The 13565-nt window shown below is 29.2% G+C and overlaps 2 protein-coding genes across 2 annotated transcripts; both read right to left on the minus strand.

Moving 5' to 3' along the window:
• Positions 1-1924: 1924 nt before the first annotated feature.
• PGO_100950 (hypothetical protein, conserved) lies at positions 1925-8768 on the minus strand (the record flags this gene model as incomplete). The annotated part of the gene is made up of 5 exons (XM_028688126.1): positions 1925-2114; positions 2446-2556; positions 2982-3132; positions 3778-8372; positions 8752-8768. 5 exons carry the CDS (start codon positions 8766-8768, stop codon positions 1925-1927), a joined length of 5064 nt encoding a protein of 1687 aa, XP_028543927.1.
• Positions 8769-9387: 619 nt separating this feature from the next.
• Positions 9388-12433, minus strand: PGO_100960 (hypothetical protein, conserved; the record flags this gene model as incomplete). Its single annotated transcript, XM_028688127.1, has 6 exons — positions 9388-9454; positions 9674-9733; positions 9832-9942; positions 10149-10220; positions 10467-11839; positions 12173-12433. 6 exons carry the CDS (start codon positions 12431-12433, stop codon positions 9388-9390), a joined length of 1944 nt encoding a protein of 647 aa, XP_028543928.1.
• Between the last annotated feature and the right edge of the window lie 1132 nt (positions 12434-13565).

The following is a 13565-nucleotide window of genomic DNA, read 5'->3' on the forward strand; positions in this document are numbered from 1 at the left end:
CTCTTTTTTTTTTTTTTTTTTTTTTTTTTTTTTTTTTTTTTAAAAAAAGCGAGAAATAATTAAAAAAAAAAAAAAAAAAAAAAAAAAAAAAAAAAAAAAAAAAAAAAATTTTTTTTTTTTTTTTTTTTTTTTTTTTTTTTTTTTTTTTTTTTTTTTTTTTTTTTAAATTTTTTTTTTTTTTTTTTTTTTTTTTTTTTTTTTTTTTATAAAAAAGAGGGAAAGAAAAAAAAAAAAAAAAAAAAAAAAAAAAAAAAAAAAAAAAAAAAAAGGAAAACAGTTAGGCTCTAAACAACTAGCCTTTTATTTTATTATAAATACAAAAATAAATATTCGTTTGAAAGATGAAATATCCTCCACTCCAGAACATGTTATATATGGCATTTATGTGTACAAATATGGGTAATATGTGATGTAGACTTATTTTTTTTTCATTTTTTTAAAACAAATATGTTTTTTGTTTTGTTTCTATTCATTGAAAGGCGTGCATATGGGTAAAAACAGTTTATTTTTTATTTTACATTTTCCAAAAAGGAATAGCCGATGCTATGTGTTGTAAATGTACATATATATATGTGTGTGAATGTATATTACTGGGGGTGGGGATGCGAACGTAAGATATATAAAACTGAAGTGTGCTTGAAAATTCGATGATTCTCTATTCAAGCCTATGTACAAATAATTCCTTGTACATAAGTATGTTTGCACTGTATAAATTTAAAAAAATGCAGCTATGTTTCTTCACTTCAAAATGATACGCAATATATTGATTGTTTGTTTGATAGGCGTGATAATTTGGAAAACTCAAGTTTTGTAAGCTCACACAAATCGGTAATATTTTAATTTAATTTGAATTGGATGAAATTGATATGTGATGAGTTGATGTAGGGTGAATTGATGCACGTTAAATTGCTTTAAATGGAATTAAGTTGAATTGTTTAAAAATAAAGTACGTTGTATTAAAATGAAATAAAGTATTTTGGATTATCGTGAAATAGAGTGAATTAACATGAAATAAAGTAAAATGAAATAACATGAAATGAAGTAAAAATGAAATAACATGAATTGAAGTAAAATGAAATAACATGAATTGAAGTAAAATGAAATAACGTGAATTGACGTAAAATGAAATTATGTGAATTGTAGTAAAATGAAATTATGTGAATTGTAGTAAAATGAAATTATGTGAATTGTAGTAAAATGAAATAACGTGAATTGTAGTAAAATGAAATAACGTGAATTGTAGTAAAATGAAATAACGTGAATTGAATTAAAGGGAAACAACGTGAATTGAATTTAATTGTATTAAGTTGAATTAATTTGAATTGAATCGAATTATCTTGAATTAAAACTGAATTGAAATTAAATGCATTTTTTTTAAGTTCAGCCTTCAAGTGTATGGTTATTTTAGCTTACGCCCTTTGCATGTTTTTAAAAATCACGATTTTTTTTTTTTTTTTAAGTTCCACCAAATTACTGAGCAACTTCAAATTTTTTAATCTTAAAGAAAAAGTAAGCATATTAAGCATATATGTAAGTATGATTATATATATATATATGTGTACATATACACAGCGATATGTTCGTAAACACACGTAAAAAAAATTCATGTGATATATATCAAAGACGCCATTTTTTTCGCAAGTATATGTTAGGGATAGTATATACTTGCGTTCATACTATGCATATGTGTACATGCATTTTGAGTGTTCCCATAGGGAATATTTAATTCACGCATGTGCTTGAGTATTCATGCATGCAAATGTGGTCTACATGCATATATTATGATTCTACATATAATGGATATGTTCTCTTCCTCATAGGGTCAAATATGTATGCTATTTTATTTTACTTTATTTTATTTTTTCTTTTTATTATCAGGTGTGCACATATTTACATAAGCACGTATACAAAAATATAGCCACAATTATACAAAGCTTACCATTTCCTTTTTCTTTAAAACATCCTGATTTAAAAGCTTTATGTCTTGTTTCAACATCTCTACAGTTGATAAACTTCTTTTATTTTTCAATTTATAAGCGTCATTTATTTGATTCATTTTTAATAGCATCTTTTTGTAAGACACCTCTTTCGCTTTTTTTTCCTGTAACGCGTTTCTATTTGGAAAAAAAAAAAAAAAAAAAAAAAAACGGTAAACAGAAAACACGTGGGAGAAAAAAATGTAAGAAGCGAGGTTTCAGCATTTAACTTTTGTTAACGTGATGCATTATTAATTCGTGCCCTTCTTGTACAAGAAGGAGAAGATGAATTAAAATAAGGGAAAGAGTGTAGATAAATAAATGAATGTTCTTTTTTGAATGGTTGAATGTGGATAAATGCTTATAAGCCAAATATCACGTTTATATATATGCTAGCCAGAGGGAAACACGGGAAAATCATATATGATAAAAGCAATTAATGGGTGAAAACGAGAAGATATATATTTACTTAAGTTCCTTTATGTAGCATTCTTTATCGTTAATAAGGTTTTGATATTTACTCGATTCCTTCAGGTACAAATTTTCTTTGAACTTGTAGTTGTTTCGCATTTCGTTAAAACTGAGAGGGCAAATTGGTAAGCATTTCTTTTATATTTTTCATATTGCATGTGTTCAGCAGTCGAAATATAGGAATTTTTTTTTTTTTTTTTTTCTCCTTTTAAATCAAGCATTCCATTAGGCATAACATTATGTGCTACATAGGTTAATTTAAAAAAAAAACAAAGACTCAGGTAGGGCACATAATTTCCTTCCCCATTTTTATCTCTATCATGAGTACACGTGTAAATAAGCATGTGTAGGAAAATCCCTGTTGTACGTTTGGCATATTATAGCTTGGCATGGGTTAACAGGTTCATGCAAAATCTTCCCATTTAACTCAAGGAATTTTTACTATATAGCATGTATAACGGAAGGAGAAAAAAAAAGGAAAAAAGTACACGCATATGTACGTGTAATACATATGTGTATGTACAATATACTTACAAGTTATGCAACAGGCCTCCTATAAATTCATTTTTTTTAAGGATACTTTTGTTATATTCCTCCTTTATTTTGCTTATTTCCCTGTATAACATTATCATCTCTCTGCTAATAACATTTTTCATCGTTTTTTGTGTATTTAATTCACTCACGTCTGAGTTATTCTGTAAAAAAAAAAGATGAACACCAATGTGTTTTGGAGTACATTCGAAGGTCAAAACATGGTGTCATTAAATATATATATATATATATATATATATATATATATATATATGTACATGTACAAACACCTAGTTATTCATTTATAAACATAGGGAGATCCACTGGGAAGCACATTTATTATTCCAAATATAGAACGGAATAATCAGTGCTCCTATTTTCCCATTATTCCCCCATGGAATATATCTGCGTTCAAATTAAGCACTGTCTTTTTTTTTCTTTTTCTAGTTGCCTATTTATTTGATTCTACTTTTATAACTATTTATGTGCTCCCTATATTTAATACTTTATATTTGTTAATATTTTTGAGTTCATATAAGATTTTCTATTCATTCGTAAATTTACACTTTAAGTATTAAGTTATAATGTTATTCTCTGTTTTTCGTTACACGTTTTTTTAATTTTTTTTTTTTTTTTTACTTTCCCTATTTTTATGTATTTCCAATGCATAATACCTTATTGTGCTCAGACGAGACGCCTGAAAACAAGATCGACTCCTTTATGCTGCCATTTCTTGGCAGAGAACCCATAGCATCATTTCCAGAGCCGTGCGACAAGGAAGAATTATCGTTTTTCTCACTTAATCCAGCAACATGGGTATTATCATTATTAGAAACAAAATCTTCATTTTTTGAATTATATTGTGAATTACTCATTTCGTATATAACACCTCCGTTCCATTTTTCTTCATTTTCTTGCTTTTCCAATTCCAGCATTATTGAAGCATATTCTGAATCTCTACTTTTTAAAAAGCGTTTACATTTTTCTATTTCATTCGAATCGTTATTTAGATTGCTTTTAATTTCTTCTAGGTTCTTACTAGTGCAGTCTTTTTGCGAATTATGATCATATGATGAAGGAAAAGTTCCTAGTTTAACGAGGTTACTGTTCTTATTATCTTTATCATGTGAAGAATTATTACTTTCCAAATTTTTGCTATTCTCAATTTTTGTTAATTCGTTTAATTCATCTTCTTCGCAATACGCTTGATTGTTTATTCTGTTATAATTTTCAAGTTGGGTCATTTTCTCATAAATAATTTTCGGATTTTTTATTTCATCAGAATTAGTACCACAATGCAATGAATTGCACTGTTGCTGTATATTTATGTCTGATATGTTTATCTGTTCTGAATTACAGGAGAGGGTTTCTTTTTTCGAATGTATGATTGATAGTCCTGTCTGTTCTGTGTTGTCCTCGTTTTTCTTCTGCAGGTTTCGCAAGTATGTTTCTTTCATTTTTAATTCTTCCTCTTTTTTGCAAATTTCGTCTTCCCGTATTTTCAATGCTTCCATTCGATTGGAAATATCATCTTTTAATACATTTAATTCATTAATCTGTTGGGAAATTTGCTCTCGTTCTTTATTTAATTTTTCTTCTATATTTAAAAGGTATTGTTCTCGTTCTATAATTTCATTATTCTTCATTAAATAGTCTTTATCGTTTAATATAAGATGATCATCATTTGTGCTTATAGTAGCAGTGCCATAGTGGGGGGCATTTGGGGAAGTATTAATTGTCGAAAATACATTTTCTTCCCTTTTTGAAATATCTTTCAAAGAAAATTTCGTACTTCCTAAATAAGACAAAACACTGTTTCTTTTTTTTTCCATTTCGATACTAGTGTTATTACGACTTTTTTCCTTTTCAATATTTTCTATTGATGATCTATCTAGCGTGGAAATACTACGTTTATTCATGCCATATTCCCTATCTTGTATATGGTTATAATTATTATTTTGTATAGATGGCACCTGACTATCTTCATGTTCCCTTCTTGTGGGATCATCTCTGATTCCATCCTTCTGATCTGTCTTAATGGCGTCCTTCTGATCCTTGTCTATATCACTTTTTACCTCATTAGACTTCAATTCTATATTATCCATATGCAACTGAAAACCTTTTTCCCCTAATGTTATGCATTCTTGTGTCATTTGATTTAATTTGTCTTCCATTATAGTGCACTTCCTTTGCATCGTTCTTTGTTTCTCGTTCAGTAATATGTCTTCCACGTTCACCAGTTTCTGCTTTTCATGCAACAATTTGTCTGCTTCTTCCACCCGTCTCTCTCTTTCCTCCAACAATTTGTCTGCTTCTTCCATCCGTTTCTGCCTTTCCTCCAACAATTTGTCTGCTTCTTCCATCCGTTTCTGCCTTTCCTCCAACAATTTGTCTGCTTCTTCCATCCGTTTCTGCCTTTCCTCCAACAATTTGTCTGCTTCTTCCATCCGTTTCTGCCTTTCCTCCAACAATTTGTCTGCTTCTTCCATCCGTTTCTGCCTTTCCTCCAACAATTTGTCTGCTTCTTCCATCCGTTTCTGCCTTTCCTCCAACAATTTGTCTGCTTCTTCCATCTGTTTCTGCTTTTCCTCCAACAATTTGTCTGCTTCTTCCATCCGTTTCTGCTTTTCCTCCAACAGTTTGTCTGCTTCTTCCATCCGTTTCTGCCTTTCCTCCAACAATTTGTTTGCTTCTTCTAAATCCGTTTTCTTCTCTTTAATCAAATCATTTTGTCTATCGACTTCTCTTCTATTATCATCGAGCGTAGAATTTTCGTCCTCAAGTTGTTTCTTCTTCTGTTCTATTAATTCATTTTCAACTTCTACTTGATTTTTTTTTTTTTTTAGCATCTCGTTTTCAAGTTCAATCTCTTTTTTTTTGATTTCTAGTGTGTCCATGTTTATTTCTATTTCTTTTTTCTTCACTTCGATGTCTTTTAGGTCTTTCTCTATTTCCTTTTTCTTCACTTCGATGTCTTTTAGGTCTTTTTCTATTTCCTTTTTCTTCACGTCGGCGTCGTGCATGTCTTTCTCTATTTCCTTTTTGTTTTGTTCGTTTATTTCTTTTATTTTGATCAGCTTTAAATTTTCATCCACAATTCTTTTAGACGAGTCCTCGAGTATTTTATCTTCTAATTTTATAATTGACTGACTCTGATAAAATTTTTTAAAAAAATTTTCTTCATCCTTTACACTATTCTTAGATGTATTCATTTCCTTAAGAATATCTTCTTCTCTTTTCTTTTTCAACAATTCATATTTTTGTTTTAGTTCATCATACTCTAATTCTAATTTCATATTTTTTTCTTTTTCATTTTTTACAATATTCTTTAAATATTCCACAATATCATCCTGTTCTTTGTTATTTTGCAGAATGCTTGACTTCTTTAGTTTAAGTACGAGATCGTTTCCCACTCCTTCTATTTTTATGAATTCGTTTCTTTCATTTTCGTTATGTTGCAAGTTATTTAGGTGTAACCAGTTTTTTCTATTCGATCCCGTGTTATACACCATATTGCTGCTACTGCGATTGAATCCACAACCACTGAAAGTATCACAATTGTTGCCTACCATGTCGAAACGTTCCCCATTATTGTAAGAACACAAGGAAGTGTAGAGATTTTTTTCCTCTTTATTTACGGATTCATGATTGCTCATGATGCGCTTGTGCATGTCCTGCGAATTCATTTCGTTAGTTCTAGTCGAATTGTATGCACTCTTAATCTCACCTGGGGGCAAATATCTGTTGATAAAATTGTAAAACTCGTTTTTAATATTTTCTAAACATCTCTTCCTAACATCTGTTTCAATGCTGAAAAAAAATTTTTTGGTATAATCATCTACCATAATGAATTCATTCAACAAATTAAACAAGTCATAAAAAACTATTTTGTAGAAATTGTCTTTTTTTATTTCATTCCGTTTTAGATTTTCTATTATGTTACGGTATGATGAATCTACTATACTTGTTATGTAATCATTTTTATTCTTTAATATTTCTTTAATATTTTGTAAGTTTAGATGCACCTTAAATACAATATCCTTAATAGTAAGAAAAAAATTAGTTTTCATTTCGTCATTCCTTGTGCTTAAAAATTGGTATGTTAACATTTTACTACTTCTATCCATTCCTTTATTAAAAGATTCTGTGTCATCAAAATTTTTTTTATTTTCACTATATTTTCTTTCATACATTATGGGATAATATTCCTTTTTTACACTTCTCTCATAGATCTTCTCCTTTTTGTTTTTTCTTTCAGTCGGTTCCCTACTCTCCTTTCTGTTTCTGTCTCTCACGAATTTAGGGGTAGAAAGTTTTCTTCTTACTTTTCTGATATATTTTTTCGTATTTTCATTGCAATAGCTATCACTTAGCGTTGTGAAGTTACTCTTTACACATTTTGTTCTTTTCTCTTTGGCATTTTTCATTCCTTTTTTTCGCTCTCTTCTATCTATGCAATTTTTTTTTGTGTGTATTAGATGGTTGCGATTATCTGACTTGTTTCTCACTCGATCATTATACTTATTACCTCGTTTTCTTTTGTAATGGTCCTCGTCATCAATTTCGTTTTCCTCTTCCACTTCGCTTTCCTCTTCCATTTCGTCTTCACCTACCATTTCGCTTTCCTCTTCCATTTCGCTTTCCTCTTCCATTTCGCTTTCCTCTTCCATTTCGCTTTCCTCTTCCATTTCGCTTTCCTCTTCCATTTCGCTTTCCTCTTCCATTTCGCTTTCCTCTTCCATTTCGCTTTCCTCTTCCATTTCGTCTTCACCTTCCATTTCGCTTTCCTCTTCCACTTCGCTTTCATCACCAAGTTCATTTTCGCTATGGTGTTCACTTGCGATTTCATCGGTTGCTCTGTCACACCTGCCGCCCTTCTTTCTATTTCCTCTTACGATTATTCTCTTTGAATTCCCATGGTCATAAATAATTTTTATGTTTTTATTTTTGTAATTTGTCTGAACTTCATTAATGTTTATATCAACCTTTTTATTTTTCTCTTTATTGCTCGCACGATCCGAGTAGTAATTATCACAACTTAAGCTTCTCCTATTTTTGCTTTTTTTATTTTTCCAATCATTTTTTTTTTCTTTTTTCGAATTTTTTCTTTTCTTATTATTTTCATCTTCCGATTCTCCTGAGCTCTGATTTACCGTTAATTTGTACAACTTATCAGCAAGTTTTATATTATTTATGATGTCTTTTTCATAATTAGGTGTGAGCACAGATAAGCTTCGTCTTTTGTTGCTTCTTTTTTTTGTATGTTTATATTTCTCTCTATTTGTATTATTCTTATTACTATTTTCTTCTTCTGAGTCTAACTTAACAATGTAACGTAATCCTTTGTTTCCTTTTTTGTCCGATTCATTTCGTTCTTTTTTGTTTACCTTTTTACTATCCTTTTTGTTTTCCTTTTTTTTGTATCATTTGGAATTCTCCTTTGTGCACCTTCCCTGATTTTGTACAAAAATGAAGAAAAAAAAAAAAAAAAAAAAAATTTCATCTCATTCTGGACAAATATTTTTGATAAAACTCGTAAAAATGGGGATAAAAACATGGATTATAATTTTTCCACCTCCACTTTGCGCTAAGATGAAAGGAAACGTATTAGTTAGCTCAGTGATCTCGACATGGATGTCACTACCACAGCCACTACTACAACCGGGAGTTCCACTATTTCCCCCCGTGCAAAAGTGCAGAAACAGCTAATAGATCATAAGAACATGGCAGATGTGAGATTTCTAAGACATCACGCTTCCTCACTGTTTATTACTTGAGTTTTTTCAACATCCCTTTTCATCCCTGTCTTTGTTTGACTTCCAGTACAACACGGAAAAAAAGGTGACAAAAGTAAGGTAGACAAGGGGAACGGAGCAAGGGGACATATATGAAAAAAAATATCAAGTGGCCAAAAAAATTAAATACAATATCCGTTATGCCATTTTGTTGCTACAGATGTACATTTTTCATTATTACAAAGTTCTTATTAAAATATGGAGTTACACACAAAAAGATGTGATTATATTGAGTATAAGCACTGATATGATTTATAACAATGTCTTCTTTTTTTAAATTAAAAAGGAAAATGTTTTCTTAAGGAATGCATTCATGTATGTGAGGAAAGCAGTGAAAAAAAAAAAAAAAAAAAAAAAAAAAATCCCAAAAATTGTCCTCAAAACTTCTACCAAAAAAAGGCTTTCAACTTTAAACATAAATTCAGGGAAAAAATACAAATTGGAAATCAAATGATCTTTATAACTTCTTGAAACAATAATGCGAAAAAACACACTGATAAATACGGGATATGTAGTATTATTATGGTACACACCATTGTATATGGAATTTTAAAATTTTTTTTGCGTTTAAGCAGTTTTAAGAAAATGCACATGTATATGTGCTTTTTTTTATTTTACTTATTATGTTCATATATTTTCTTGTGTTTCTCCAAGTATGCTACAGTGCTCATATGCTTCATTCTACCGAAATGAAAAAGAAAAAAAAAAAAAAAAAAAAAAAGATTTCCAAAGGTTCAGAAAAAGAAAGTAAATATGATCAAAGCAGTGATTCTTTCACCATGTCCATCTAATGTTCCTGTTTTACGAGCTACTTTCTTAGATCCTAAAAAAAATTAGCTAATATCCAACAGACTTTTCGATGAACGGGCAGATTTATCGCACATAATCGTGCACACATACCTAGACAATGTCCTCATTGAAGCAAATGAATTTTCCTGAGATGTGTCAATCTCATTTTCACTGTAAAGAAAAATCATCATCATGTGGATGTGTATGTGTGGATAGTGATTATGAGTTATTGGATGGGGTACAAAATAGGTAGCTTTTATTTTTATTACTCGAATAGCATGTAAGGGATTGGTTCCAACTTGACATTTTTGTCTTCCACATATTTCAGATGTTTCTTTACGTCAACTTCATAATTTGTGATGTGAAATGCCAAAATGTGTCTGCAGTTGGTAGGAAATATAAATTTTTGCATGAGCACAAACATTTTCATAGTGACGTTTGGATGTACGAATTTTCTGTTCACGTATAGATTCGCATCTTTTGCATCACATGTGCATTTTGTGGTGCACGGTGAGTGTTAGTGTATGGCTTAATATAATATACACCTCTTTATTTCTCCTCAAAGAAGGCTCAAAAATATATGTACCTTAAATATTCTATAGGTATGTATTCCTTGTTAATGTTGAAATTTATTGCATCGAATATCTTTTTGCCTATTCTGTAAGGTGTATCGGGGAGGTGAGAAGTAAATAGGGATGAATTAATTAGGAAAAAAAAAAAAAAAAGAATAAAATAAAGTAAAATGAAATAAAATAGAATAAAATAAAGTAAAATAAAATGAAATAAAATAGAATAAAATAAAGTAAAATGAAATAGAATAAAATAAAGTAAACGGATTAGGATGTAATGAAACATATTAATGAAGAAGACAAAGAAGAGAAAGTAAAAAAATGAAATAACTGACTCCTTGTCCATTCCAAAATGTAACACAATGTTGATAAAAATTTCTTTGTTAAAACTTTCAGACTTTAGGTACTCATTTAAAGATTTTTTTAAACTATTAAAACTGTCGTATTTTTTTTTCATTCTTTCAATGAGCGTCTGGAAGTACGAAATAATAGAAGTTATTTGAAAAATTTGGAAAATGGGTATATTACTGAAGAAAAAAACTTTTGTGTTTTTTTCGTAAAGGATATCTATTAATAAAATATATCTTCGCATTTCATTTCCTTTGCTTTCTTCATTCATTTTTTCAATATTATAAATAAATAACGTGTGGTTTTTTTTTGATATTGCATTAAATTCTTCTATACTAATATTCTGACCGCATAATTCTTGAAAAGAAAATATAGCATAATTATTCAAGCTATACGGTACAATGCATTTTTTAAAATCAGACACGGAAAGTTTTTCATTAAATTTTTCTATTTCCCTAACATGGTTCATATCTTTATTGTTCATTTTACAATACATATCAGTACATATATTTTTAATATCTTCAAATTTTTTTGTTGGGATGTTGTAAATCTGATTGTCCGTATCATTATTTCTTAGTCTAAAATCGTGATATTTGTTAATTTCGAATATATAATTAAATTTAAACAATAATTTTATAAAGGGTATAAATCTTTCCCTATTTAATCCATTATGATAGAGGTGTATGGGATTCCTATTAGAAGAACATAATAATACAGTTCCTCGATAAAATAAGTGATTAAATAATGACTTTATAACCATAGCATCTGATATATGTACTACTTGAAATTCATCAATAAAAATTAATTTATATTTCTTACTCATTTTTATCGATAAACTTTTTATAGCATCTTCTGAATTATTTAATTTTTCTTCATGAAAACATTTATGTATTTCTTGCATAAAATTGTGGTAATGCATTTTTAGTTTTCCTAATTTTATTCTATCAAATAACAAATTTAAAAAATAAGTCTTACCTCTTCCTACACTTCCATAAACATATAAACCTCTGATATATTTTATATTTTCTTCTTCAATTAACATGTTGTTATTACTGAGATAATATTCCTCATTTTGTATACTACTATATTTCAGTCGATTTTCTACCTCAGCATTATTTCTGTTTCCTTCATATATAAAAAAGTTATCACTATTCTCAAAATTCTCAAGCTCCCTTTCATCTGCAAACTCTTCTACATTTTCTTCTTCATCTATAACTTGGTTATTTCCTTCTTTATCCTTTTCTTGAATTATGTTCTTCATTCCGAAAAATGAGCTAAAGAACTTTTTCTTCGGAGTTTCCTTTTTAGCTAGATTTTTTTCAACATTGTTATAGTAACTGTTCAGATTATTTTCAAAGGACTGCATATTTTTAGGGTTAAAAAGTGGACAAAATTATTTAGGATATAAATTTTGGATAGTGCAAAGGTCTTGTGTTTGTCTATGGTATGCACCATGTGCATACCAAGTGTGTACATATTATTATATCCATAGTGTAAGAAAGTTAAAAATAGCTATGTAAGGAAAAAGTGCGAATAGAAGACTTTTACTTTTTGCATAAAAATGAAGAATACACACCTGCTTTAAACACGTGATGAATGAGGCAGGATGATGAACTTACAAAATGTATTGGATATCAAAATTCACATGGGTTTCCTACATATTTGTATTTTCATATCACTCCTAAAAACGTACCTGGAGAATTAAAACTAATTTGTACTGAAAGGGATCCCTTTCTATTTTGTTTGTTTTTACCAAATTATGATATAATTCAATGAAATTTGTATTGCTACTAATATGTGAACTATTTATTTTGGGTTTCTTTTCTTCATTATTAAATAATGAGAATTGTGCCTCTTGTTGGAATTTCAAAAACAGTTGTCTGTGATGGCTTAATGTAGCCCTAAAGGGTCCTAGGCTTTTTATGCCTCCCCTTGAGTTAACTAATGAATTCATCATTGACCATGTATATTTCCAGTATGTTATAGTGGTATTTTATGTGCTAAAGGTTCTACTTATCAAATGATACCTGAAATAGGTGTCATATAAGCAATATAAAAACATATCCATTCGTAGTGTTCGTATGTATGTGAATGTATATGTACCGTGCGGTTGAATAAATACATGTAAAGTGTGTTAAATGTGCTCGGATTCTGGCAAAAGGGAAAAAAAAAAAAAAAAACACTTAAATGGGCACATTCGTCCTTCAAAGAAATATCTCCCTAGTTGCTATGAGGTGAATATTCTTGTTTCCCTATTCTGAATGAAAAGCATATTCCCAAATTGTAGAATTAAATAAATATATTTCCCCTGGGAGAACAAAAGGAAACTTGGAAAAAATCGAAATGAAATACTCTTGGAAAATTATAAAAAAAGCACCCATATAGTGAAAAGAAAAAAAAAAAAAAAAATAGAAAAAAGGAAAAAGGAAAAAGGAAAAAGGAAAAAGGAAAAAAGGAAAAAACGAAAAAAAAGAGGAAACAAAATGGGCATATAATTTTGGAATGCAAATTATGGTAACCCCCTCAATCGCAAAATACGCTTTTTAGTTACAATGACGAGATGAAAGAATACTTGTAAGTATAATTCAGAATCATACCAAATTACATTTTTGTAAAAAATTGTCGCAAAAAGCTCAACTATCACGATATAAAGTATGGAGGTCAGAGACGTTGTTGTTCATCATCATCAATCGTAATGCAAATGGGAAATCGCAGTACAATTAGCATAGAATAATAGGAACTCTATAGGGATAATTATAAAACTGAACAGGGATCAAAACAAAAAATAATGAACGTGTCAAATATTCATTTTTCTACATACGAATACATCTTATTCTGCTTTATTAACCAGCAAAAGTTTTACCTTTGCAAAAAATTAGGACAAAATTGAGTAACATTTCTTTGCATGTTCTCTTCAGCTGATATATATTTTTTATAATTCTTTCTTTCACCATTTTAACGTTTATTTCATTTTTCACAATATCATATGAATTCCTATGCTGCCATGAGAAGTACGCCGATTAATGGGATTACACAAATGAGCATGAACTTTGCTGTTAGTTACATACGCATGAAAAAAAAAAAAA

Source organism: Plasmodium gonderi (genome assembly GCF_002157705.1).
Source record: "Plasmodium gonderi DNA, contig: Chr10, whole genome shotgun sequence".
Taxonomy (NCBI): Eukaryota; Apicomplexa; class Aconoidasida; order Haemosporida; family Plasmodiidae; genus Plasmodium; species Plasmodium gonderi.